The sequence below is a fragment of the Arachis ipaensis genome, chromosome B06 (assembly GCF_000816755.2).
Source record: "Arachis ipaensis cultivar K30076 chromosome B06, Araip1.1, whole genome shotgun sequence".
In the NCBI taxonomy this organism is placed as follows: Eukaryota; Viridiplantae; Streptophyta; class Magnoliopsida; order Fabales; family Fabaceae; genus Arachis; species Arachis ipaensis.
The window spans coordinates 21,678,990-21,705,739 of record NC_029790.2 but is presented as its reverse complement, the minus strand read 5'-3'; the positions used below and the strand labels follow the sequence as shown (position 1 = coordinate 21,705,739).

At 36.5% G+C, this 26,750-nt stretch overlaps 2 protein-coding genes and 1 long non-coding RNA gene across 9 annotated transcripts in view; 2 read left to right on the top strand and 1 right to left on the bottom strand.

Annotated features, from left to right (window-relative positions):
- LOC110263234 lies at window positions 828-2,239 on the bottom strand. Its single transcript, XR_002348488.1, has 3 exons — window positions 1,888-2,239; window positions 1,718-1,792; window positions 828-846 (listed from the first exon to the last, which is right to left on the bottom strand). It is a non-coding gene; the product is annotated as an uncharacterized LOC110263234 (long non-coding RNA).
- LOC110263714 lies at window positions 3,179-6,621 on the top strand. Its single transcript, XM_021105475.1, has 3 exons — window positions 3,179-3,263; window positions 3,451-3,789; window positions 6,545-6,621. The coding sequence occupies exons 1-3, from the start codon at window positions 3,179-3,181 to the stop codon at window positions 6,553-6,555; spliced, it is 435 nt and encodes a 144-aa protein (XP_020961134.1). The 3' UTR covers window positions 6,556-6,621.
- The window catches only part of LOC107646163 (probable ran guanine nucleotide release factor), a 10,913-nt gene continuing 1,487 nt past the window's right edge, over window positions 17,325-26,750 (top strand). Inside the window, exons 1-9 of one of the 7 annotated variants that reach the window (XM_021104243.1) lie at window positions 17,326-17,560; window positions 17,645-17,672; window positions 18,048-18,172; window positions 18,349-18,384; window positions 18,476-18,643; window positions 19,184-19,270; window positions 20,351-20,398; window positions 20,508-20,584; window positions 20,821-21,339. In XM_021104243.1, coding sequence (XP_020959902.1) covers window positions 18,098-18,172; window positions 18,349-18,384; window positions 18,476-18,643; window positions 19,184-19,270; window positions 20,351-20,398; window positions 20,508-20,584; window positions 20,821-20,968 — 639 coding nt within the window. In that variant the 5' untranslated portion in view covers window positions 17,326-17,560; window positions 17,645-17,672; window positions 18,048-18,097 and the 3' untranslated portion in view covers window positions 20,969-21,339. Of the gene's footprint in view, window positions 17,561-17,644; window positions 17,673-17,728; window positions 17,861-18,047; window positions 18,173-18,348; window positions 18,385-18,475; window positions 18,644-19,183; window positions 19,271-20,350; window positions 20,399-20,507; window positions 20,585-20,820; window positions 21,340-26,750 lie in introns of those variants that run through there. The other 6 variants (XM_021104241.1, XM_016350364.2, XM_021104242.1 and 3 more) reach the window with 6 other exon arrangements.

The following is a 26,750-nucleotide window of genomic DNA, read 5'->3' as shown; positions in this document are numbered from 1 at the left end:
TAAATATCAAAGCATTTTAATTAAATTATAATTATAAAAAATAATTTTCGTGTGACAAATTTGACTAATTGTCAATTGAACATTGATTTCACATGTAACACCTAATTTTCGTGTGACAAATTTGTGTATAGAATTGCGTGTGGTGGCATAATAATATAGAAAAATTCAATTAAATGTTGTAAAATAAATAAGAAAGAGGTAATAAAATAAAGTATAAATAGAAAAATACTACTATCAATATTTATCAATACTATTATACTACTATAAAGATAATATATTAATATTATATTAGTATTCTATGAAGAGGAAAAAGTAAATGAATGCTTTATTGTAGAAGAAAAGAGAGAGAGAGAGTATTTTCTTTATTATTGCTGTGTCTCATACGTTAGGCTATGAAGCCTTATTTATAATTATACAAGATTAGCTTTTTTAAGCTTTGGAAAGGATGGCACCGTCTACATTAAAGGTTTGTATTATCCAAGCACCTTTTAATTGGATAAAGGGTTGGTGGTCATCCATACTGTAACACTCCTCCTTGGATGACTAGGGCCAATTAAATATAAAATATAACAAAAAATTAACAAAATATGATTTGTAGCATATATATCAAAAAAGTAATTATATTATATAAAAGTCAATGTTCAACTACATACTTTAAGATTTTGATATTTTTAAACTTGTTCGACGATGCTTCATGGAACTAAAATCATCAATTATCATCTCTGAAGTGAATTTTGAAGCAATTTCCTTTTCAATATATATAATCTGCTAAAAATTCATCTTCCATCTTGTTTCGAAGCCTTGTTTTAATAATCTTCATAGCTGAAAAGGCTCGTTCAGTTGTTGCTGTTGTCACAGGAAGAGTCAAAACAAGACGAATTAATCTATCAATTAAAGGATATATATTTGATTTTCCTGTCTCTGTCAATTTTTGACACAATTCAGCAAGAGTAGACAAATTCTGAAAATCTGGAGCTTTAACCACATCAAGTTCATAATGTTGTAATTCATAATCCAATTGAATCTTTTCTTGCTCAGAAAAATCTAAAGAATAGAAATTCTTTACAAGATTGCATATGTTGCAAACACTGAATAACTTGAAACCAAATTTGCGGACGCTTTCCGGGATCACGCATCAATGTATCAATATTAACTTGATCTATTTCAGTCCTTATTATTTTGGAAGCAGGGGGTTGAATATCTTGCTCAACAAGTTGTGTCACAGGTTGTTCAATAATATTTTGAACGTTACTCAAAGAATCTGAAGCTGAATTTTGTTCATCATATATTCTCTCTTTTCTCTTGAAAAATGAGTAAATTGTTTTCATCTTTGACATTTTTAACTTAACTTAAACTATCTAACAAAAAAAACAAAAATAATTGCATATATATTATTTTCTAAAAAAAAAAATATTAAACCTATTGAGCAATAACAAATAATTTTAGAAACACAAATATATAATAACCAAAAATAAAGTTATTGATTTACCTGATTATTTTTTTGTTCCAAGTCTCACGAAAAAATAATTCTATTGAGTTTTGTCCTCACTTCAATCTTTGAACACTGTCCATTATAAAAAAAATAAATTAATTATTTTAAATAAATAATATAAATAATACTTGACATTGTTATTAACTTTAAAAAAAATTGAAATATACCACAAATAATTTTAGAAACACAAATATATAATAACCAAAAATAAAGTTATTGATTTACCTGATTATTTTTTTGTTCCAAGTCTCACCAAAAAATAATTCTATTGAGTTTTGTCCTCACTTCAATCTTTGAACACTGTCCATTATAAAAAAAAATAAATTAATTATTTTAAATACATAATATAAATAATACTTGACATTGTTATTAACTTAAAAAAAATTGAAATATACCTCTTTGAATCTTTGTTGTGCATTCAATGGTTAATATTTTGCTGTTCACTTCTCTTCAATGGTTTTTCTTCATATGTCTTGTTTTAGTATGGAAGGAAAATTAGAATGAGAAGAGTAGAAGACCAAAAGTTTGGGAACCACTAAAAGAGAGAGAAAAGTGGCGCTGATGCCTCTGATGATTTGAAACAAATATTTGAAAAATGTACTAGAGTTACTTTAATTAATAGTATGGATTTGGGCTAGCATAATAGAACCATTTTTATTAATTATTAGAATGGGCTATTTGTTAACAAGAGCAACAATAATTCAAATATCCAATACATAGTGCAGTTTTTAGTTATTTTAATTTATAAAATTTTGTAACTTAAATTTTTTTTAATATTATATATAAAAAAATTTAATATTATTAATTATTACTATTTGTCTATTTACTATTTTTTTTAAAAAATTTTGGGGGGGGGGCATGGCCACCTTAGGTCCCCCCGTGGATCCGCCACTGGAGAGAATATTTGTAAAAGAGAGATAGAATATTTGTTGTTAATATTGCTGTGTGTATTGTCTCGTACCATACCCCCTATTTATACATGTATAGGGTTTATATTTTCAACCTTCATTAATGTAAATTCTTTCTTGATAACATGAAAACTGAGTCACCCGTATGATATTAATGGGCATCCATATCCTTTATGTTTATCACAACACTCCCCTTTGGATGACCATTTAGGATTATTGCCTCGTTAAAATCTTACTAAAGAGAAACCCAGTGGGGAAAAAACCTTAGTGAAGGAAAAAGAGTACAATATCCTTTGTGACGGGGACTGCCTCATTAAAAAACCTTGTCAAGAAAAACCCAATGGGAAAAAACCTGACTAAAGAAAAAGAGTACAGTCTCCCTCTCTTGTCGACATCATTTAATGTCTCGAAATCGGCGCATCCCAATCTCATGTATCAATCTTTCAAAGGAGGATTTTGGGAGTGACTTTGTGAATAAATCTGCCAGATTGTCACTTGAGCGGATCTGTTGGACATCAATTGTCCATTTATTTTGAAGATCATGAGTGAAGAAGAATTTGGGAGAAATATGCTTTGTTCTATCACCTTTGATGTATCCGCATTTAAGTTGAGCAATGCATGCTGTATTATCTTCAAAAAGGACAGTTGGAGCTATCTTATGATAAATCAGTCCACATGATTAGGGGTGTTCAAAACCGATCCGGACCGAACTAAACCGATGGACCGAACCGAAAAAACCGAAAACTGAACAAAACCGAAAACCGAAAAACCGAAGAAAATGTATTTTGCTGTTTTTTTGCGGTTCGGTTCGGTTTTCGATTCTGACTATGAAAACCCTAACCGAACCGAATCGAACCGGAGAAGTAAAAACCCTAAAATAACCAACCTACCCCTACCCCTACACCCAATTCCCCAAATGAGCGCTGCGGCTGCGCGACCTAGCCCCCACCCCCAATTGAAACCTAGCACAGTAGCACTCTCTTGATTCTCTTCCACAATCTCTCTCTCTGCACCCAGTCGCCTAGACCCAGTCACCCACGCGTTTTTGAGTCTCGACGTCGACGGTGAGAGACCGTTCCTCCCAGGCTCCCACCACCTCGAAGCCTTCCTCCCAACGCCGAAGCCGTTTCACCCACTGCTCCCAAGACATTTTCACCCAACAGTGCACCACGGTCCACGAAGCCCCAGCCACAGCCAGCACCACCGTCACAGGCTCGCACCCAGCGGACAGAGCACCGTTTCCAGCGCTAGCAGTAGCAGAGCACGACCCTCGCAGTCTCGCACCCAATAGAGCACCACCCTCGCCAGTCGCCACCCACAACACAGCACCCACCAGTCACCGATTCAAGTCTCCCACTCAGTCATTGATTCAACACAGCATCCAATCAGGTATCTAATTTAACTAATTTTTGTTCAATAATCATTGATTCATTGTTGCAGTTTGTTGGTATTGTTTACTTTATTGTTGGTATTGTTGTTGTTGACTCATTATTGCTGACTTGCTATTTGTTGATTCATTGTTTACCAATTGCTGTTTATTGATTCATTATTGGCATACAGTTTTGATTTGACACTATTGCATTAGGAGGAGAAAGGTTCCAAGGTAATCGAAATGGCTAAAATAGGAGAAATGTTAGAATTAACTAATTGAAAAAAAATATTAAACCTATTGAGCAATAACAAATAATTTTAGAAACACAAATATATAATAACCAAAAATAAAGTTATTGATTTACCTGATTATTTTTTTGTTCCAAGTCTCACCAAAAAATAATTCTATTGAGTTTTGTCCTCACTTCAATCTTTGAACACTGTCCATTATAAAAAAAAATAAATTAATTATTTTAAATACATAATATAAATAATACTTGACATTGTTATTAACTTAAAAAAAATTGAAATATACCTCTTTGAATCTTTGTTGTGCATTCAATGGTTAATATTTTGCTGTTCACTTCTCTTCAATGGTTTTTCTTCATATGTCTTGTTTTAGTATGGAAGGAAAATTAGAATGAGAAGAGTAGAAGACCAAAAGTTTGGGAACCACTAAAAGAGAGAGAAAAGTGGCGCTGATGCCTCTGATGATTTGAAACAAATATTTGAAAAATGTACTAGAGTTACTTTAATTAATAGTATGGATTTGGGCTAGCATAATAGAACCATTTTTATTAATTATTAGAATGGGCTATTTGTTAACAAGAGCAACAATAATTCAAATATCCAATACATAGTGCAGTTTTTAGTTATTTTAATTTATAAAATTTTGTAACTTATATTTTTTTTAATATTATATATAAAAAAATTTAATATTATTAATTATTACTATTTGTCTATTTACTATTTTTTTTAAAAAATTTTGGGGGGGGGGCATGGCCACCTTAGGTCCCCCCGTGGATCCGCCACTGGAGAGAATATTTGTAAAAGAGAGATAGAATATTTGTTGTTAATATTGCTGTGTGTATTGTCTCGTACCATACCCCCTATTTATACATGTATAGGGTTTATATTTTCAACCTTCATTAATGTAAATTCTTTCTTGATAACATGAAAACTGAGTCACCCGTATGATATTAATGGGCATCCATATCCTTTATGTTTATCACAACACTCCCCTTTGGATGACCATTTAGGATTATTGCCTCGTTAAAATCTTACTAAAGAGAAACCCAGTGGGGAAAAAACCTTAGTGAAGGAAAAAGAGTACAATATCCTTTGTGACGGGGACTGCCTCATTAAAAAACCTTGTCAAGAAAAACCCAATGGGAAAAAACCTGACTAAAGAAAAAGAGTACAGTCTCCCTCTCTTGTCGACATCATTTAATGTCTCGAAATCGGCGCATCCCAATCTCATGTATCAATCTTTCAAAGGAGGATTTTGGGAGTGACTTTGTGAATAAATCTGCCAGATTGTCACTTGAGCGGATCTGTTGGACATCAATTGTCCATTTATTTTGAAGATCATGAGTGAAGAAGAATTTGGGAGAAATATGCTTTGTTCTATCACCTTTGATGTATCCGCATTTAAGTTGAGCAATGCATGCTGTATTATCTTCAAAAAGGACAGTTGGAGCTATCTTATGATAAATCAGTCCACATGATTAGGGGTGTTCAAAACCGATCCGGACCGAACTAAACCGATGGACCGAACCGAAAAAACCGAAAACTGAACAAAACCGAAAACCGAAAAACCGAAGAAAATGTATTTTGCTGTTTTTTTGCGGTTCGGTTCGGTTTTCGATTCTGACTATGAAAACCCTAACCGAACCGAATCGAACCGGAGAAGTAAAAACCCTAAAATAACCAACCTACCCCTACCCCTACACCCAATTCCCCAAATGAGCGCTGCGGCTGCGCGACCTAGCCCCCACCCCCAATTGAAACCTAGCACAGTAGCACTCTCTTGATTCTCTTCCACAATCTCTCTCTCTGCACCCAGTCGCCTAGACCCAGTCACCCACGCGTTTTTGAGTCTCGACGTCGACGGTGAGAGACCGTTCCTCCCAGGCTCCCACCACCTCGAAGCCTTCCTCCCAACGCCGAAGCCGTTTCACCCACTGCTCCCAGGACCTTTTCACCCACCAGTGCACCACGGTCCACGAAGCCCCAGCCACAGCCAGCACCACCGTCACAGGCTCGCACCCAGTGGACAGAGGACCGTTTCTGGCCACCGACGCAGCAGTAGCAAAGCACGACGCCACCATCCACTAACCCAGCAAGCCAGCACAGCACCACGCCAGTGACGCCACCAGCCAGCAGCGTTTCTGACCACCATCCAGTTAGGTATGTAATTTAACTAATTTTTGTTCAATAATCATTGATTCATTGTTGCGGTTTGTTGGCATTGTTTACTTTATTATTGGTATTGTTGTTGTTGATTCATTGTTGCTGACTTGCTATTTGTTGATTCATTGTTTACCAATTGCTGTTTATTGATTCATTATTGGCATACAGTTTTGATTTGACACTATTGCATTAGGAGGAGAAAGGTTCCAAGGTAATCGAAATGGCTAAAATAGGAGAAATGTTAGAATTAACTACTTGAGTTTGTATGATGACATTGGTAGATTTGAGAAGCTAAGAAAAGACTCAGTATCTGTCTGAAATTTTAATTTAATTTCAAACTGTATATTTGTTTGTTTTGCAGATCTCAATTAACTTAGAACAATTTGATTGTTTGTCTCTTTCACCTGTGCTTAGTGGTTATTGATTCATTATTCGGTTTATTGTTGCTGGTTATTGTTTGGTTTACTGACTTGATATTGTTGCTGGTTATTACTGACTTGGTATTGTTTTGTTTTTAATTTATTTGTTGTGTTTCTGCTCTTGATTTTGTAAATTGGTTGTAAATTTATTTTGTTGTTCAATGTATTTGTGTATGCAGTTTGATGTCAGTTCAAGTGAAAATATGGGTGACACTGGATAAGTGATTGACCAAGCCCATCCAGTTGGTGTAACTTCTGTGTCATGGGCACCGTCAACGGCACCAGGTGCACTTGTTGGTGCCGGGTTGCTTGATCCTGTACAGAAGCTGTGTTCTGGTGGTTGTGATAATACTGTGAAGGTATGGAAAGATGGACTGCTTCCCGGCTCTTCAGATGCATACAGATTGGGTTCGAGATGTTGCTTGGGCACCTAATTTGGGGAATGGCAACAAGTGACAACGGTAGAGCCTTAAAATTATCAATTTAGAATTATGGAGACTTTTTCATTTTGGAATATAATTGACATCTTGTTCCTTTGCATATTATACAGTTAAGTAATTGTGATTGATAATTCCTTCCTTGAATTCCATTTGATAATTTGTGCTTGCAAGAATGAAGTTGATTAGTGTGAGCTTTTCTCCTTTTATGAGTTAGAAGGATATGATTCAGGTATATAATGAGACATTTCATAAGAATTTTGGAATTTTGTCCCGGCAGTTGCGTAAATTATGACGGTTGTGTTAAATTTTAGACGTGCATTTGTAAGCATTACTACATGTGCTATGTTTTATTTGCAATTCATAAAGTTAGTAGGGGCATAAATGTATTGGTCCTCACATATCTGTCATGCTTGCCAGCGAAATTTATATATGTTCCTCAAGGATTCTTGTGATTCTTAGTGGCAAGATATTTTTCCCTTCTTGTACTCCATCAGATGGAGCTTCTTTGTTGTTCATTCCATTGATCCATTTTGTAATCTTGAATCTGGGATCAAGATTAATCGCTTACTTGATTACGAGGTAACATGTAACTAAACTATTTTCAAGTATCACATTGTATTTGTGTTTGTCGATTTCAATGTTATGACTTTGTGAAATAGTATGGTAGTATTTTTTTTGAATTGATTGAAAAAACCGATCAAACTGAACCAAACCAAACCGAATTTAATTGGTTTGGTTTGGTTCGGATGGCTTCGGCAAAAAAACGAACCAAACCAAACCGCAGTTTAATTAGACAATCGGATCGGATGACTTTTCCATCAAAAACCGAACCAAACCGCACCGCAAACACCCCTACACATGATGACAGAATATATTGGATCAAATTCCGAAGCCAAAAATACTCGCGACTTGCTTCATGAATCGCTAGTATTTCGGCATGATTAGAGGATGTTGCAGCAATCGTCTGTTTCGTGGACCTCCATGATATAGCTGTTCCACCATATGTAAACAGGTATCCTGTTTGAGATCTCCCTTTACGTGGATCAGACAAGTAGCCAGCATCTGCATAGCCAACTAATTATGACTTGGATCCATAGGGATAAAACAATCCCATATCAACCGTTCCATGAAGATATCGAAAGATTTGCTTGATTCCGCTCCAATGTCTTCTGGTTGGAGAGAAACTATACCTTGCTAGTAAGTTTACAGCAAATGATATATCGGATCGTGTATTATTAGCAATATACATTAGTGCTCCAATGGCACTAAGATATGGTACTTCAGGACCAAGGATATCTTCATTCTCTTCTTTAGGATGGAATTGATCCTTTTCCACATCCAAAGATCTTACGATCATTGGGGTACTCAATGGATGTGACTTATCCATATAAAATCTTTTCAAGATCTTTTATGTGTATGTTGTTTGATGAATAAAGATCCAATTTTTTGTATGCTCGATCTGCAGGCCGAGACAAAATTTAGTCTTTCCAAAATCTTTCATCTCAAACTCTTCTTTTAGAGTTTTTATAATTGTTGGAATCTCTTCAAGAGTCCCAATGATATTTAAATCATCAACGTACACAGCAATTATAATGAATCCAGATGTAGATTTTTTTATGAAAATACATGGACAAATATCATCATTCTTGAATCTATTTTTGGCCAGATACTCAGTAAGACGATTATACCACATTCGTCCAGATTGTTTCAAACCATATAAAGATCTTTGCAATTTGACTGAGTATAACCCTTGCGAATATTCATTGGATGGTTTAGATATCTTTAGTCCTTCAGGGACTTTCATATAGATATCCCGATCTAATGAGCCGTATAAGTAGGCTGTTACCACATCCATTAAATGCATATGCAGTTTATGATATGCAGATAAACTGACCAAATAACGCAATGTTATCGCATCCACTATAGGGGAATACATTTCTTCATAATCTATTACAGGCCTTTGTGAAAAACCTTGTGCCACAAGTCGGGCTTTGTAGCGCACAACTTCATTTTTCTCATTTCGTTTTCTCACAAATACCCATCGGTATCCAACAGGTTTTACATCTTCTGGTGTACGGACTACAGGTCCAAAGACTTCACATTTTGCAAGTGAGTCTAACTCAGCCTTCATGGCTTCTTTCCATTTTGGCCAATCATCCCTTTATCGGCATTTTTCGACTGATCTTGTCTCAAGATCCTTACTTTCATGCATAATATTTAATGCCATATTATATGCAAATATTTCATTGACAATTGTCTTATTTCGGCCCCATTTTTCTCTTGTAAAGACATAATTTATTGAGATCTCGTCATTTTTACAATTTTCAGGTACCTGAACGTCTTCTGGCGTTAAAACTATATCAGAATTTTGGACAACTGCAGGTGTCTCTACTATATCTTTTTCAACAGGAATAGTATTTACCTCTTTTCTCTTTCGAGGATTTTTGTCTTTGGAACCGACAGGCCTGCCACGCTTCTGGCGTGTATTTGCTTCGGTGGCAATTTGTCCAACTGGGACATCAATTCGAATTGGGGCATTTTCCGCTAGTATATACGACTTGGTTATCCTCTTTGTATCAGAAAATGCATCAGACAATTCATTTGCTATTCTTTGCAAATGTATAATCTTTTGAACTTCTAGTTCACATTGCCCTGATCGAGGATCTAAATGCATCAAGGATGATGCATTCCAATTAAGTTCCTTTTCAGGAAGCTTATTCTCTCCCCCTAATATTGAAAATTTTGATTCATCAAAATGACAATCTGCAAATCGGGCTTTAAATACATCTCCAGTTTGTATTTCAAGATACCTCACTATAGAGGGAGAATTATATCCAACATATATTCCCAATTTTCTTTGGGGTCCCATTTTAGTGCGATTAGGTGGTGCAATAGAAACATATATCGCACACCCAAATATTCTTAAATGGGAAATATTTGGCTGCTGGTCAAATACTAATTGGATAGGAGAGAACTGATGGTAACTCGTTGGCCTCAAACGAATAAGTGCTGCGGCATGTAAAATAGCATGCCCCCAGACCGAGGTTGGGAGATTTGTTCTCATAAGGAAGGGTCTAGCAATTAATTGGAGGCGTTTAATAAGTGATTCTGCTAACCAATTTTGTGTATGAACATAAGTTACTGGATGTTCAGCACTTATTCCATTAGCCATACAATAAGCATCAAAAGCTTGGAAAGTAAATTCACCAGCATTATCAAGACGAATTGTTTTGATTGGATTTTCTGGAAATTGTGCTTTTAATCGAATAATTTGAGCCAGTAATCTCGCAAACGCCAGGTTGCGAGAAGATAATAAGCACACATGTGACCATCTCGAAGATGCATCTATTAGGACCATAAAATATCTAAAAGATCCACATGGTGGATGAATAAGTCCACATATATCACCTTGAATCTTTTTTAGGAATTCAAGGGACTCAAATCCAATCTTTACTAGTGATGGCCTTAAAACAACAAAATTCACTAGTTTTAAGAATCTTCTGGTTCTTTAGTGAATGTCCATGGGAGTTTTCAATAATTCTCCGCATCATGGTTGTTCTCGAATGACCCAATCGGTCGTGCCAATTTATGAACTCATTTGGGCTAGTAAACTTCTGGTTTACAATGGCATGTGATTCAATTGCACTAATCTTGATATAATATAACCCAGATGAAAGTGAGGGTAATTTTTCTAATATAACTTTCTTATTTGAATCATGAGTTGTGATACATAAGTACTCATGATTTTCCTCATTCATAGTCTCAATATGATATCCATTTCGGCGAATATCTTTAAAGCTCAGCAAGTTTCTTTGAGACCTGGTAGACAATAGTGCATTATTTATTATGAATTTTGTTCCTCCAAGAAACAAAATTATAGCTCTTCCGGAGCCTTCTATCACATTGCCTGAGCCAATAATAGTATTAACACATTCTTCTTTTGGCACCAGATGAGTAAAATATATATCACTTTTGAAAATAGTGTGCGAACTTGCACTATCCGCAAGGCATACATCTTCATTACATATCCTTGCCATTCTCTTCAAAGACAAATAATAATAAAATGAGTAGTATGCACAGTTAAATTGAATACTTGATCGGAATTATTTTTCTAAGAAATACTGTATATAAAAATAATGTCATATACTAAAATTTTATTTTAAAACATGACACATTTAATGATTTCAAAATTCATAAACATTAATATTTCATTATTTATATACATCATATTTGAAACTTAAATACATAGAAAATAAAACTTAATAACAAGTTCTTTACATAATTTATTTACATGAATATTTAACAATCTCACACATTAAATTATTCCATCATTGATTAAATGATCAATATTTCCTTCAGGATCCTCAAAGAAATCAGATACATCATAATGAGTGGTGGAATTTTCATCATCATTTGAAACGAAATTCGACTCTTTTCCCTTGTCATCCTTTTTCAAAGATGCCTGGTAAAGATCGACTAGGTGCCTTGGGGTACGGCAAGTACGTGACCAATGGCCCTTTCCACCACAACGGAAACACTTATCCTCCGTTGATTTATTTTGCCCGATATTTCTTTCTTTATCCCACTTTTGGTGAGATCCTCTCTTTTGAATATAATTCCTTTTCCTTCCATAATTTTTATTGTTATTAAAACCTTGCCATTTACCTCTTCTGGGGAAATGATTTGCCACGTTTACTTCAGGAAATGGGATGGCGCCAGCTGGACGCGCTTCATGATTTTTTAAAAGTAATTCATTGTTGCGTTCAGCAACAAGAAGGCAAGAAATTAACTCAGAATATTTTTTAAACCCTTTTTCTCGATACTGCTGCTGCAGGAGCACATTCGAGGCATGTAAGGTTGAGAAAGTTTTCTCCAACATATCATGGTCAGTTATCTTTTCCCCACATAATTTCAGTCGTGAGGTGATTCAGAAGAGGTAATAAAATAAAGTATAAATAGAAAAATACTACTATCAATATTTACCAATACTATTATACTACTATAAAGATAATATATTAATATTATATTAATATTTTATGAAGAAAAAAGTAAATAAGTGCTTTATTGTATAAGAAAAGAGAGAGAGAATATTTGTAAAAGAGAGAGAGAGAATATTTGTTGTTAATATTACGGTGTGTATTGTCTTGTACCATACCTCCTATTTATACATGTATAGGGTTCATATTTTCAACCTTCATTAATGTAAATTCTTTCTTAGTAACATGAAAACTGTGTCACCCGCATGATATTAATGGGCATCCATATCCTTTGTGTTTATCACAACATTAAATAGTTAAGATTATGAAACTTTACTTGATATTGTATTTTTAATAATTTATATTTTTTTAAAATTTATATTTAAATATATTTATTTATACTTTTTTTTATATTATTTTATTATAATTTAATATTTCAATTGAATCCCTGATTCACAAAACCTTAGTTATAGCGGTTTGATAACTACCAATTTAATTTTCATGACCTTAGTTAATATTATGATTCTAAAAATTGGACTAGTTCAACCAATAACCCATGGCAGTACTGGTTCGTTTCAAGGAAAAAAATCATCTCAAAATCGTTGAATCGATCCAAAATTGCCGATTGTTTTTAAACGGCGCTGCTTTGATATTTCATTAAAAAAAAAGAAAAAAAAGTGTTTTTGAAGAGAGAAACGCAGAAACCAGTCTTTCCCTTTCTCCCCTCTAATCTCAGTCTCAGCTCTTCCTTAAAAATCCTAGCCTCCATTGCGCCGCCGTTCATCTCACCGTCGCCGCCAGGTTTATCGTGGTCGTTCGCCAATCCTCCTGGTTTGTCGTGCTCGAAGGCCCTCCCTTCGTTCGCCCAACGCCAGTTTCTCCAGGTCTTACGCAAAGCAGCTCTTCGCCCATCGTCATTCCTCCGGTGTTCGTCACTAGCTTTCCGTTCTAAGTTGGAGTATATTATCAATATCAACAAGCTTAACTAAGAAAAGGAATTGTTATAAAGGAGAGCGGTGGTTGTGCATTGAGGGAGTGTTAACTAAGAATAACTTTCAGTGTACTTACTGTTTGGTTTACGGGGCGCATGGTAGGGAGGCAAAGCGGGTGGTATGGGAGGAGTTGAGCTATATAGCAGGTTTGTGTCAGGTTCTTTTTTGTTTGATGAGGGACTTCAATGAGATTTTGCAAGTTGAAGATCGAAAAGGGTTGCAGAGTTTGCCGGGTTCAGCGGAAGAATTTAAGAGTTGGGTGCAAGACATGCAGTTGGTGGATCTTCCCCTTGCTGATAGGAAGTTCACTTGGTTCAGGGGTCAATCTTGTAGCAGAATTGACAGGGTGCTGGTTAATATAGAATGGGTGGAGGATTTTCCTGATATTAGACTGAAAGGTGGTCCAAGGGGATTGTTAGATCACTGCCCATTGATTGTGGAGGATACAAGAGGAAGATGGGGGCCTAGACCATTCAGGAGTCTGGATTCTTGGTTTTACCCATGAGGATTTTCTGAGGACGGTAAAAAATGAATGATGGACATTGGGCGAAGGTCCGTTTCTTGGTAAACTGAAGGCTTTGACGTTACCGTTGAGGCAATGGCACAAGGCTAACTTTAGTGATATGGAAAACAGACTCACAAAGTTTGAGGAAGAAATCAGGAAGCTGGACGAGAAGGTTAGTGATGGGATCTATGATGGTACAACGGAGGCTAGAAGGAAGGCGCTGGTGAGATTTTGTGAAAAATGGTACATTAGGAAGGAAATCCATTGGAAGCAGATGTCTCGGTCTAAACACGCGAGGGACATGGACAGAAATACTCGGTACTTTCATAATATTGCATCGGCTAGAAGGCGGAATAACAGGATTGATGCTCTGATGATTCATGGCCAGCTTGTGAGGAATCAGGCAAGAATAAAGCATGCAATAAGGGGATTCTACAAGGAGTTGTACCGGCAGGAGTATGTACCAAGGATCGGTGTTTGGGATGGGTTGTTACCGCAAATTGATACAGATGAGGCAGAAGCCTTGGAGGTTTTACCGTCTGCAGAGGAAATCAAGGAGGCAGTATGAGATTGTGAATCGTCTAAGGCCCCGGGTAGTGATGGCTACAATATGACTTTCATCAAGAAATGTTGGGAAGAGATTGGTCAGGAGTTCACGGCAGCGGTGATGGATTTCTTTCAAAGGGCAACGTTACCATCGGATGTGAATATAACATGGGTGACGCTGGCCCCAAAATTCTTGGGTGCTAAGGAGATTAAGGATTTTAGGCCGATTAGTTTGGTGGGATGTGTGTATAAGGTGATTTCGAAGGTGCTGGTGAGAAGAATGAGGTTAGTTATGCCGGGCTTGGTGGGTGAAACTCAGACTGTATTTGTGAAAGGTAGAAAAATACATGATGGTGCTCTCATAGCCTGTGAGACAGTTCATTGGCTCAAGGCAAGGAGAAGGAAAGCGGCAATCATTAAGCTGGATTTTCATAAAGCATATGATAGAGTCAGATGGAGTTTCGTGGATATAGTGCTACAGAAAATGGGATTTGGACAACGTTGGAGGAATTGGGTGAAGGAGTGTGTCAGCACGGCCACTATGTCTGTTCTGGTGAATGGGTCACCATCCAAGCCGTTCAACATGGAAAGAGGCCTCAGACAAGGGGATCCCCTTTTTCCTTTTCTGTTTGTGTTGGTGGTCGACGTGTTGAATCGGATGGTGGGAGAAGCGGTCAGGAACGGGCGCATTGAACCGCTTCTGGTAGGAGGTGAGCAGATCGAATTGTCGCACTTACAATTTGCAGATGATACGATATTATTTTGCCCCCCGGTGACAGAGACAATAGTCAATTATAGGAGACTGTTGCGGTGTTTCGAGTTGATGTCGGAGCTGAGCATTAATTTTGAGAAGTCAAGTTTGACATCGGTGAATTGTGAGCAGGATTGGGTAGACAATGCCTGTAGTTTGCTAGGGTGCAAGCAAGCGGTTTTACCTACTAGGTACCTCGGGATTTCTTTGGGTATGGGTAGATAGTGCCTGTGGTTTGCTGGGATGCAAGCAAGCGATTTTACCTGTTAGGTATCTCGGGATTTCTTTGGGTGCGAATCCTCGTCTGGTGAAGACTTGGAAACCGATAATTGATAAGGTGGAAGAGAAACTCAGCCTCTGGAAAGCAAATGTTCTAACCAAAGCGGGCAAGCTTGTTCTTATTAGATCAGTACTGAATAGCCTACCTATCTACTACCTCAGTCTATACAAGATGCCAAAGGCGGTTGCGGATAAGCTAATTGCATTGCAAAGGAGATTTTTGTGGTGTAAGGGGGATGGTAATGACGGTATTCCGCTAGTTAAGTGGGAGTTGGTTCAGGCACCAAGAAAGGCTGGGGGTCTGGGGGTTGGGGATGCGGTGCTCCGGAACACAGTGCTCTTATTTAAGTGGTGGTGGCGATTTTCTAAAGAGGAGTGTCCCTTATGGAAGAAGATTGTATGCTCGTGCAACAACTTGAATCCTGATGTAATGCTAGTAAATCAGCAGCTACTAGTTAAAGGAGGGCCCTGGAAAGACATATGTAATCTAAATATAAAAGAGCAGAGGATAAAAGACAAAATGCTGACTGGCCTGGCGATGGAGGTAGGGAATGGGAGGAGTACCCTATTTTGGGAAGATAACTGGCTGGAAGGTGGCCCCTTGAAGGTGACTTTTCCAAGATTATTCTCTGTTTCGAATCAGCAGGGATCGATGATAGGGGATTGTGGATTTTGGGATGGACTTGAGTGGATATAGAATTTCCAGTGGCGGAGAGAGTTGTTCCAATGGGAGCTGGAACTTGTCCATCAACTTCATGAGCGGCTAAGGCCAGTGAAGCTGTCAGATGGTAAAGATGACAATATGGTTTGGAAGTTTGATAGTAAAGGGGTATTTTCTACCAAGTCTGTTGTGTAGGTCCTACAATCGGAGACTCTGTCGGATGAGATAACGAGCTACAGTTACACAAGTTCAGTTTGGCGAGGGATGGTACCGCCGAGAATTGAGCTGTTTGGGTGGTTTGTGCTCATTGGTAGAGTGAATACTAAAGAGAGATTGAGTAGACTAGGTGTTATTAGGCTCAGTGATACTCTATGTGTACTATGTAAGAAGGAGATAGAGTCAGTGGAGCATTTGTTTCTCCTCTGTGAGTTAACATGGCAGGTGTGGTGCAGTTAGTTGAGGTCTTTTGGGGAGGTGTGGTCTATGCCTGGAACCATAAGGGAACTGTTTGAGAGGTGGACCGGTAGGCATAAGCGGAAACAAGAGCAGAAGAAATGGTTGCTGAGATTCTTTGCAGTTATTTAGAACATTTGGGTGGAACGCAATGCTAGGATTTTTCAGAATCAGGAATCAGGTGTGGAGTTCGTAATAAGAAAGACAATGCTGAGCTACAACGAATGGACTGAGAGTGAATCTTTTGGTGGTTGATGGCGTTGCTGAAAGTTACAGGGATTTTATGTTTTTATGAAGTACTTGTTGTTTCTTTTGTTGCTCCACATTAGTGTGTTGAGCTTATTTTGATTCAAAAAAACTGTTTTAGTATACTTATTTATATTTATATTTTATTAATTATTTTATTATAAAATAGTTATTTCGGTTGAATTACAGTTGAATTGATTGGACTAATAAATCAGTAAATCAGTAACTAAAGTAGTTTGATGATCGGTTTGGTTTTCAAAACCTTGGTTAATACTTAGGGTGTGTTTGGATTTAAGTTGGAAAAGAGAAAAGCCGTTTGAGTTCCTTGAACACTTCATCTTTATGTTTAGCAACATTTTATCCTATAAATGCAGAAGTAATTTCTATCTTTAACCCATGTTTATAAAAAACTAAAAATTCTAGCTTTTCCGTTGATCCTTGTACGTTAGATTGAATTTTATATTCCATGTACTAATATTTTTTTACTTTGTATTATGATTCTATTAATCCTATTAGAGTACTAAAGAATACTAAGAGTACTAAAAAAATATTAAAATTTATTTAAATATTTAAAATAAAAATTATAAGATAACATAAAATAATTATTTAAATTCATGTCATTTTCTGTAATTTTTCATCTAAAAATGATTTTGAATAATGTAATCCAAACAATATTTAATTTACTATAATCCATTTTAAATAAAAATTACCAAACATAAACCACATCAATACTTAATATCAACTCACTTTTGATCAAAATTAATTTTACAAAATCAATTTTATACAAACCTCCAAACACACACTTAACAGTGGTAGCTTAGTTTTCAATTTTTAACCTCATTTGGATTTTTAAAATGAAAAAAAAAAAAAAAAGCCGCTTACATTTGAAGCAATGTGCGGCTAGCACAATGAAAATGTGAAACCGAAACCGAACACGCTTGGCAGGAAGTCAGGAACAAACTAAAGCCTTCTTAGCGTAGCGACGCTGCTTTCTCTACGAGTTCTTCTTTTGCTTTCCTTCTTCAATCGGGTTAATTCCTCCTCCTTCTTGCTGTGATTAATCTGTTGGGGAACCTTCTCTAACCAATATAACATTATTGTCTCAGAAAGTAAGATTCTGATTTTTTTTTCCTTCCATTTTTTTGGGTGCAATTCTTTGTTTCTGGAATTTATTGTTAACTTGTTATTGCCAGGTGAAAAATTGTTACAAATGCTTGTTATGTGAGTTCTGTTCTGCTTATAACATTTATGTTCGTTTGTGTTAAAACTTAAAACAGTGAAATTTGTAAGTGTTAACGTAGTCCGGTTTTCTTTATTCCTGACAACCCGTATCCATGCAACACAGTTGACTGGGCTTCAATTTCATTTCATTTCATTCCTGAGTTCATACTCAAACAGCGTTTCTTCAAGTATGGCCTTGAAATTCCTAGAACGTTGAATAAAAGGGATTGTTTCAGTTTCACCAAAGAGATGATCTTCAAACATATAAAAGAATGATAAGAATTTAAAAAAAATGAATTTTATGGATTTGTTCTTTGTTCTCTGGACTGGATTCACATGAATTGCTAACGTGGGTGGTTGTGATTTTTGCACTAGGGTGGTGGTGCTGCTGTTGAATTCTTTTGTTATCTACGCTGGTATCAACAATGCCTCAAGATGCTGTTTATGAACGCCCTCTGTTTGGGGGCAAACTCTCAAGCTTGTTCCCTCATAGATTCCAGGTAATTGATGTTATTTTTGAAAAGCAATATTCATAATTCAATGTTGTGGTATTGTTGTTATTGCAACTGCAAATTTTGTGACTTCTGTTACTAATACTACACCTTTTTATGTTGTCCATGTTCTTTGTGTGACTTTAGATTTGTTGAACTTAAAAGTTATGGCTTGTTTCTTGTAGGATGTCAGTGACATTCGACAAGTCCCTGATCATCAGGTTTGTCATGCTTTATCTTTTGATTACATTGTCCATTCTAGTATTCTATCTAATTCTTTACTAACTTGTTTATGCACCTTCATTTTAATAGGAGGTTTTTGCAGACGCTACTCGTGATGAGAGCTTGATCTTTGAGCTTTTAGAATATAAGCATGATGTTGCTGATAATGGAAGTGCTGTCTGGTTTCTTCAAGACCTTGCTAATGAGCAGGATGCTGAAGGAAGTGTGGTATTCCATTATTTCATTCTGCTTCTTATGGTAAAGGGTTAATGAAGTGTGAAAGGTTTGTGGAAATTGGATTCTGTTCATCCTATGCATGTAGAGTGCATTATTCGAGTGTGTGGATGGTGCTGGGAATTTGAATATGTTGTGGATTTTTCTTTATTGTTTTTCCATACTATTGGAGTCATAAGAGAGTGCTTAGCTGGTTTAGTTGCTTAACTTAAACTCTATAATTGACATGGAGTGTCAGATATTGAGTGTTATGATTTTTGATGTCATCTAAACTTTTTCTTTGTGTATTGGACTATTGGGATATTTAACTGCCACTGATTAGCAGATACCGTTACTTATTTCTGCTTGCGAGTTACTATAGCATTGCATTTGCTCTTTTTATTCTTTCAATGTGTGATTGGTATGATTTAATGGAGCTATAAGTCTGCCTCTCCTTCAATCACCGTGTGTGTGTCGACAAGTATTATCTTCCAACACAATCGAAGAAAATGGCTTCCCTTTATCTTAGTTCATTAAATGTAATATTTGTTGTATCCTTTGATCATATTTCTGAAATTATTTCAGGTTATTGAACAGTCTGGAGTCCTTGAAGCGCCAGGTTTGATGTACAATAACACACCTGCTATTGTAACAACTGCAGTAGGGCAAATGGTAAAGTTTCTATCTTGTTTTTAATTTAACTTTGTGTTCACTCAATCACTTCCTGGTCATTGCCTAAGGATTAATGCACATAATATATTTAATTGGGCTAGTATTAGGCATTCCCAAATATTGAAGAGAAAATGTAGCGTGACTGCAAAATTTAATCAAATTAACCACCAGTTTAGTATTTTGTAATCTAGATATTATTTGATTACCTGAGTAGTTGTAGGCTCTAGCCTTGTTCTATCTCCTTTTTGAGATGAATTGTGTCTCCCATTTAAGTTTTGGCATCTTGGTGGCAATCCATCCATTCAATTATTCAACCCCCAGTCAAACAAACTTAAAGTTTTGTAGTATTATGAGCATGTTTCTCTGCCTATTTCTTTGAATTAGTTGTGATATCATGTCTTGTATGTTGATGCTATGACCCTATGGGAGTGGGGACTTATTTACTGCTTATACATGCTTTCTAGCCTCGTCTACTTCTACAACATTGCCGTAGTTGCTTGCATTTATGTTGATCGCTTTGTTTTTGTTACCAATTGCTGTTAAAGTCTAAGGTTATAAATTTGTTTTATGGATTCATGTATTGTCAAGACGCTGGGCTTCTCTTTGTGGGAATGACAATTGCTTTTTGGTCTGTCTATTTCTATGTTGATATTAATTCTGTGAACGTTAGATGCCTTATTAGGTTCTACCAAGTGTTCAACCTGTGACTAAGGGGCCTCGGATATGCATTATAGAGTGAGTGAGTATAAAATTTGAGAGAGAGAATATGAGAGCTGAGAAGTAAAAAATTTGAGAAATTGGGAGATCAAAGCAGCGGATCTCTTGGATATTCCTAACCATTATATTCATAGATTCAGGAACAATAGAAATTTTCTTTAGTATTATAATATTCTGAAATTGTTATTATCACACAATCGTTATGGATATTCAGGAGATACGTTGCTCTGAGTCTCTGATTTGCAACTTCTCTGCTCCCCCTTGACCTCGCCCCTCGCCCCCCCTTTCCCCTTTTTTCATTACCTATTAGTGTGGTCCATGGGATTCATTTTTACTCCTTACTTATGCTAAAGTTAATGATAGGCAATTTCTAAGGGACGACAAGGAAGGGAAGCACAAAATATCATCAAAGTAAGTTATGTTTCACATGGCACGTTTTAAACTTTTTATGCACACTTGCTTGACATTGTTGTTACATTGATTGGTCTTGGGATCATCCCTTTCCTTTTCTTTATCCCAGGTTTATTTGGCAAATCTGCGTCTTAAAGGAGTTGATACTGATGTACTTGTCACTGCATATGAGCCCATTCTTATAAAGTATGTGGAATATGCTTTTAACAGCAATAAGCACTTGGGAAAATTCTACTGTATATTAGCATTTTAGCTCAGTATCTAATTAAAGTGAAATTTATTCATTTTGAATTTAGTAGCGTTAGAACTAAAGACTATAATGCAAACTAGAAAATTATCAACATGTAAATTTTGTATTGCACTGATTTTGTGGAAACTATGACTATGCAAGACACTTATTTAGTTCTATTTTCTGCTTGCAGCCCATTTAGCGAAAGCGCAGGCACAGTTTGTGCCGGAATGGCTGTTCCGGCTGAACAAGCTGGATGTATTACGATGGAGGAGGTATTCAGACTAGCAGTAACAAGCTTCAAGGTTTACGACTGGGGTCTTTTTGGGGCAGAAAGTTGAGACTCATCAATTATCTGTGGTGGGACTTCAGCCTTAAGTTAGAAAATAATAGTTGGTATTCACCATCTGGATCATTGTCTACATTCCTTATAGGGTATATGCTTCTATTATGGTAGAACTACTTTAGTTGTGTTTCTTTTGGGATATAGTTATATTCTATCTTCGTATGTTGTTATCATGAAATTGAAGGGATGGATTGTTACGTAAATAGTACCTAACTAGTACCAGGAGGAAATAATATTTTGGTTAGAAATGTTAAGTGACTTTCAGTTTTTGGATGTGATAGATTCTGATGTCCACCATTTTTTTTATTCTGATGGTTCATAATTCACTCTTTTTCAAGTCCAATTGAACCCTGATGTCTAATTCAATCTCCTAGTCATTTTATTTATCATTTTTATTTCCATGGCTCAATATCATTCCATTGATTAAAGGATCAAATTACTTGGCAACAATATGTACACTTTAGTCCTGGGTCAATAACAACAATAATAAACAAACAAACAAACAACAACAAAGCCTTGTCCCACTAAGTGGGGTCGGCTACATGAATCAAATGACGCCATTGTGCTCTGTCATGTATCATGTCTACAGAGAGACCGTTTACATGTAGATCTCGTTTGACCACCTCATGGATGGTCTTCTTAGGTCTTCTTCTGCCTTTCGCCCTTTGTCCATCTTCCATCTCATCCACCCTCCTGACTGGATGTTCTATCGGTCTTCTTCCCACATGTCCAAATCACCTGAGACGCGATTCAACCATCTTTTCCACAATGGGTGCTACTCCAACTCTCTCCCTTATATCTTCATTCCTTATTTTATCCAATCGCGTATGATCACTCATCCATCTCAACATCTTCATCTCTGCCACACTCAACTTATGTTCGTGCTCCCCTTTAGTCGCCCAACACTTCTTTGATTCATGTCATGGGGGTTCGGCTATATTTTTATGTTGGTTGCCGAAGACCTAACACAACCCTCCTCCTTTATCCGGGTTTGGGACCGGCTATGTACCGCAAGTGTAACATAGGCGGAGTTAATAACAACAATAATAAATCCAAACAAATCTAACAATATATACACTATAGTGTGAGTGAATAACAACAATAATAAATTCAAACTAATCTAGCAGCAACAACAACAATTCATGTTTTAAGCGACAATAGCCAATACATTGCTCATAGTAGGCTCATCATCATCTTCTTTTTCGTCAATGTCATCCACCCTAAGCATCATCTTGATCATCCTCCTCCTCCTACACCTCTTCATCAACTTCCTCAGCAACATTCAGATCAAAATGAAGGAAACTCCTAGTGTCTGAAGTTTTGCGATGACCAACCAACTCCTCTACCCCGAAGACTCATTCTCCCCACAGTTTTCAAAAGTGGTAGGATGTTGATGTCTCGAATTCAGAGACAACCAACCCGCAACAACTCAAGGTGGTTGTAGTTCCGACCCTTGCGCTTGTTAGGAGGGGTCTTGGGTGTAGAAAAAATTATTCCACCACTGTGAGTATGGGTGTGGGTGTGGGTGTGGTTGTCACCGCAAAACACGAAGGGACAACCGCATGTGATAACCATATGTATCATTGTACCATCTCATGTAGTCATTAAACACCTGATAGTGCTCGAGAGGATCACCAATTAAAATGTGTGAAAATCAGTTTGTCCATATCATAACCCATCTAGAATGCTTATCCATCCAATTCTTGTTTCTGGGGTCTATTAGAACTATGTTGTGTGCATCACCAAGACGAATTAGTTCTCCTAGGACTTTCTGCTAAAGTTCAATCTACCTCTTGACTCTATTAGTTGCATCCCACTCAATGCACTCAAAAGATATTAGTGGCGTGGTTGCACTCCACAACATCTCGCATGCTCATGAATTTCATTTGGTACCAGATGCGGTGCACTGCGGTCATGACTATAGGCGTCCCAGACAAACAAACGTAGAGAAAAATGTAAGTCTTAATTCTCTTGAATATCATAAAAGAATGATTAAGCTTATAAAAGAGATATAGGTTTTAAAATAAATAGTCCATAAGTATTGATAACATTAATCAATCTAATGAAGTATACATAACAATAAAAGTAAGTACCCCATGTGGAGGAGGAATCTCCTCTAACAATTTCTTCACGTGAGTGGTTGTCCAATGCCTATATTCCTGTATGTGAGGTTGTCAACCATTCTACATGACATATTTTTGGTCATCTATCAATTGCAACCGATCAAAATACTTAAAACCACATTGCAGTTCAAATTTACAAAGTAAGGTTACCTGCAAGCAAGCAGGAAACATGGCTCCAAGCGCATCGATGCAAGGAATGACATCCGTTACCAAGCCGATACATGTCGTTGTGTCAAAGGACCATCCATTTCCTTACAGTCATAGCGTGATGCCCGACGTAAAGATATATATAGATATACAAGACATGCTGATCCCCAATTGTACCTTTTAATCTTAGAAAAAAATTACAACAAAGAACTTTCAGTGTACTGTAGCTCCAGACTTATCACAAAACAATATCATTCCAAAAAGCAACATTATGTGACATTTGACATACATTTCTCTGCCAGCACGGTCATTCAACTATAGGCGATTCTTTAGCTTGTGGAGCCATGTCAACTTGATACCGCTTCCTTTATGATCTCTAGCACCAGGTGCAGTCTCAAATTGCATCAGACATTCATTTTCTAGCTAGGGATGTCAACGGAGCAGGGCGGGGGCGGGGATGCCTCCCTGCTCCCCATCCCCGCCCTCAGATTTCCTCCCCATCCCTGTCCCCATTCTCTGCCGTGGGAAAATATTACTCTCCGTCTCCATTCCCCATGGGGTCCTATTCTCCGTGGGGACCCCATTCTCCATCTATCTGATAGTTCTAACTAATTATTAATTTTCATATGATTAGAGCTGCAAGTATCCATCATATACAAAAACAGCAAGATTTTATACAAAAAGTCTAAATGACACGATGGTGACTTCTTTCGAAATGACGCAGTGGGAGGACGCAACGACGACCCAAAGGACAAAGCAGTGGACGAGGTGGGAGACGCGGCAATAGAGAGGAAAATGGACACGACGGCAGAGTTACGAAAAGGAACGCCGCAAATAGAAAACATGACGCGGTGAGGGTGATGGCACGGTGAGGTGTGACGATGCAGTGAGAAGGGAGAGTGGTGAGGGGGTGACTGCAGAGAGGTTGGATAGAGTATGAACAGTGCTAGAGATTTCTGAATTGAAGAAGGGTTATGTAAATGAAGATTAGGAGTTTGGGGTGTGTGTGTGAGAAATGACTAAAAAACATATATGAAAAATAAACTATTAAGGATAATTTAATAAATTTATAAATCTCGAGGAATAGTGGGGACGGGGCGGAGATCCCCGCTCGGGTCCTCGTACTTGCCTCGGGAAAATTTTGTCTCCCATCCCCATCCCCGCGGAAAAATTCCCACAGTCGGATCCCCATTTGGGGTAGTCCCCGCAGGGATTTTCGCGTCTCGGAGAGTTTTGCCATCCCTATTTCTAGCCCACTTGTATTGCTGTCAGTTCGTCCAGTCACTAGTAGACATTTGTCGGGAGACTGAGGATCATCACAACATCCTCTAGGTGATAGTGCATTCACCATATAGAAGATGAAACATGTGCGTATTTGGATATCACTGATGAGAGAGAATTGTGTCGATTTGGAATTTCACAAAATAACTTCCGTTCCAAATATAGTCCAAATAGGCAATTACCTCTCACAATCAAGGTTTAATTTTGAGATTGTCACAATCCAAAACAAATATAGACTGGGAGTTTTAAATCCTGGATCGTCTTCCCTCGGACTATGCAAATTAGATGTACACTTTTGGTTGTGAAGAAAAGGGATTTTTCAATCATGGAACGGAAAATTAAAAAGAACTAAAAAATAAACGAACTAGCAAGAGATTAAAAGACAATTAATGCAAATTAGAGGAAGATAAGGTCAAAACTAGTGAAAATATTATAGATGCATAAAAGAGCCTTGACTTGGGAATGAGAATTAAAGAATCCTATCATTGTCATAACCACAATTATAGCAATTATGATGAGTTAATCTCACTTCATCAACTCCTAACATCGATGAGTAAGTTAAGCAAGTATAATTGACCTTAATCCACAAGTCTAGCTAACTTACTAATTAACTTAGTAAAAAGCTAGCGTTAGTGAAAACAAGAGTCAACTAACAACTCAAGAATTATCACTAAATGTCGGACATTATGAATCTAGTATCCTAGGAACTCATTTCCCAAGTTAAAGGGTAAAAATCTACTCAAAATCCATAATTGACATTTTTACAAACACTTGGTGGGCAATAAAACAAAATATAACAAATTACAAAAGGTAATGAAAACTATAACCAAACTATGCACAAAATCAACAATAAAAACTCAATCAAACATATATAAACCATCAAACATCAAAATCATTAACAAGAACTCAAGAAATCAAAATTGGATATATTAATAAAGTAACTTGAATTAGAAGAAAATATAGCAAGAGTAGTGTAATTAAAGAAAAATTAAAGATTACTTACAATGCGACAAACAGAATCCAAAATCAAAAGTGAAATTATAAAGTTCTACTATGAACCCTAATTAAAACTCTAAGAGAGAATTGAAAGAATACTATTCTACAGTACTCCTACTCCTAAGAATATTGTCATGGTGTGTAATGTGGCCTCCTTTGATATGAAATGATCCCCTTTGATATAGCACTCCAAGTAGCTTCAGAAACTCCAAAAATTGGGCCAAGAGGCCCTCAAAATCGGGAACCACGTGCTTTATTAATGAAGTCACGCGCCCAAACTTGTGCATATGCACAGGGTTGTGTGTGTACGCACACTTCCTTATTTCTATCTTGTGCATACACACAGGGAGTTGTGCATACGCACACTTGGGTGTGTGCTTCTCCTTTGTTTTCTTCATGTGTTTTCCTCTTTTGTATGTTTTCTTCCACTTCTACCAAACCACTCTTGCCTAATTGACCTGAAATAACTTAACAACACATATCACGGCATCGAATGGAATAAAAGTAGAATTAAATTGATCAATTTAAGCAAAAAAACAAATGTTTTCACATTTAAGTGTAATTTAGAGAGAAAGCACAAAAGTATGTTATTTTAGTGAATAAGCATAGATTTATGTGATGAAATCTATCTAATTCAAGGCAAAATTTAGGGCAAAAAACCATTATAAGCCAATGCCATCTAGAATTTACGTATATAAACCAAATTGAAAATGGTTTCAGTAATGCGCCAGAACGTATATTAATATAAATCGAACCAACGTGGTTCGAACTGCATAGTAATTCGAACCAGTGCAGTTCGAATTACATGTTGACTGTTGTTAATAAATCGAACCAAGATGGTTCGAACTTCAAGTGCATATAATTCGAACCAGTGTGGTTCGAATTATAGAGAGAGAAAGCTGACAAAGTAATTCGAACCAGGATGGTTCGAATTAAACCAACCATAATTCGAGAAAAAATTAATAATTTATTAAAAAAAGTATTAAAAAATTTATTAAAAAATTAATAATTTAAAAATTAAAAAAATATATATTTTTATTTCATACGTTAAAAAAAAAGCTAACAAAATATTTAATTACGAGACTTCTTTAAAATATTAATGAGCTATTAATTCGAATTCCATACAATACTTTTCTGTCCATTTTTAATAGTTCATGAATATTTTTTAATAAATTTTTTTAATAATTTTTTTTAAATTATACTACAAAAAATATTTTATCCTATGCAAAA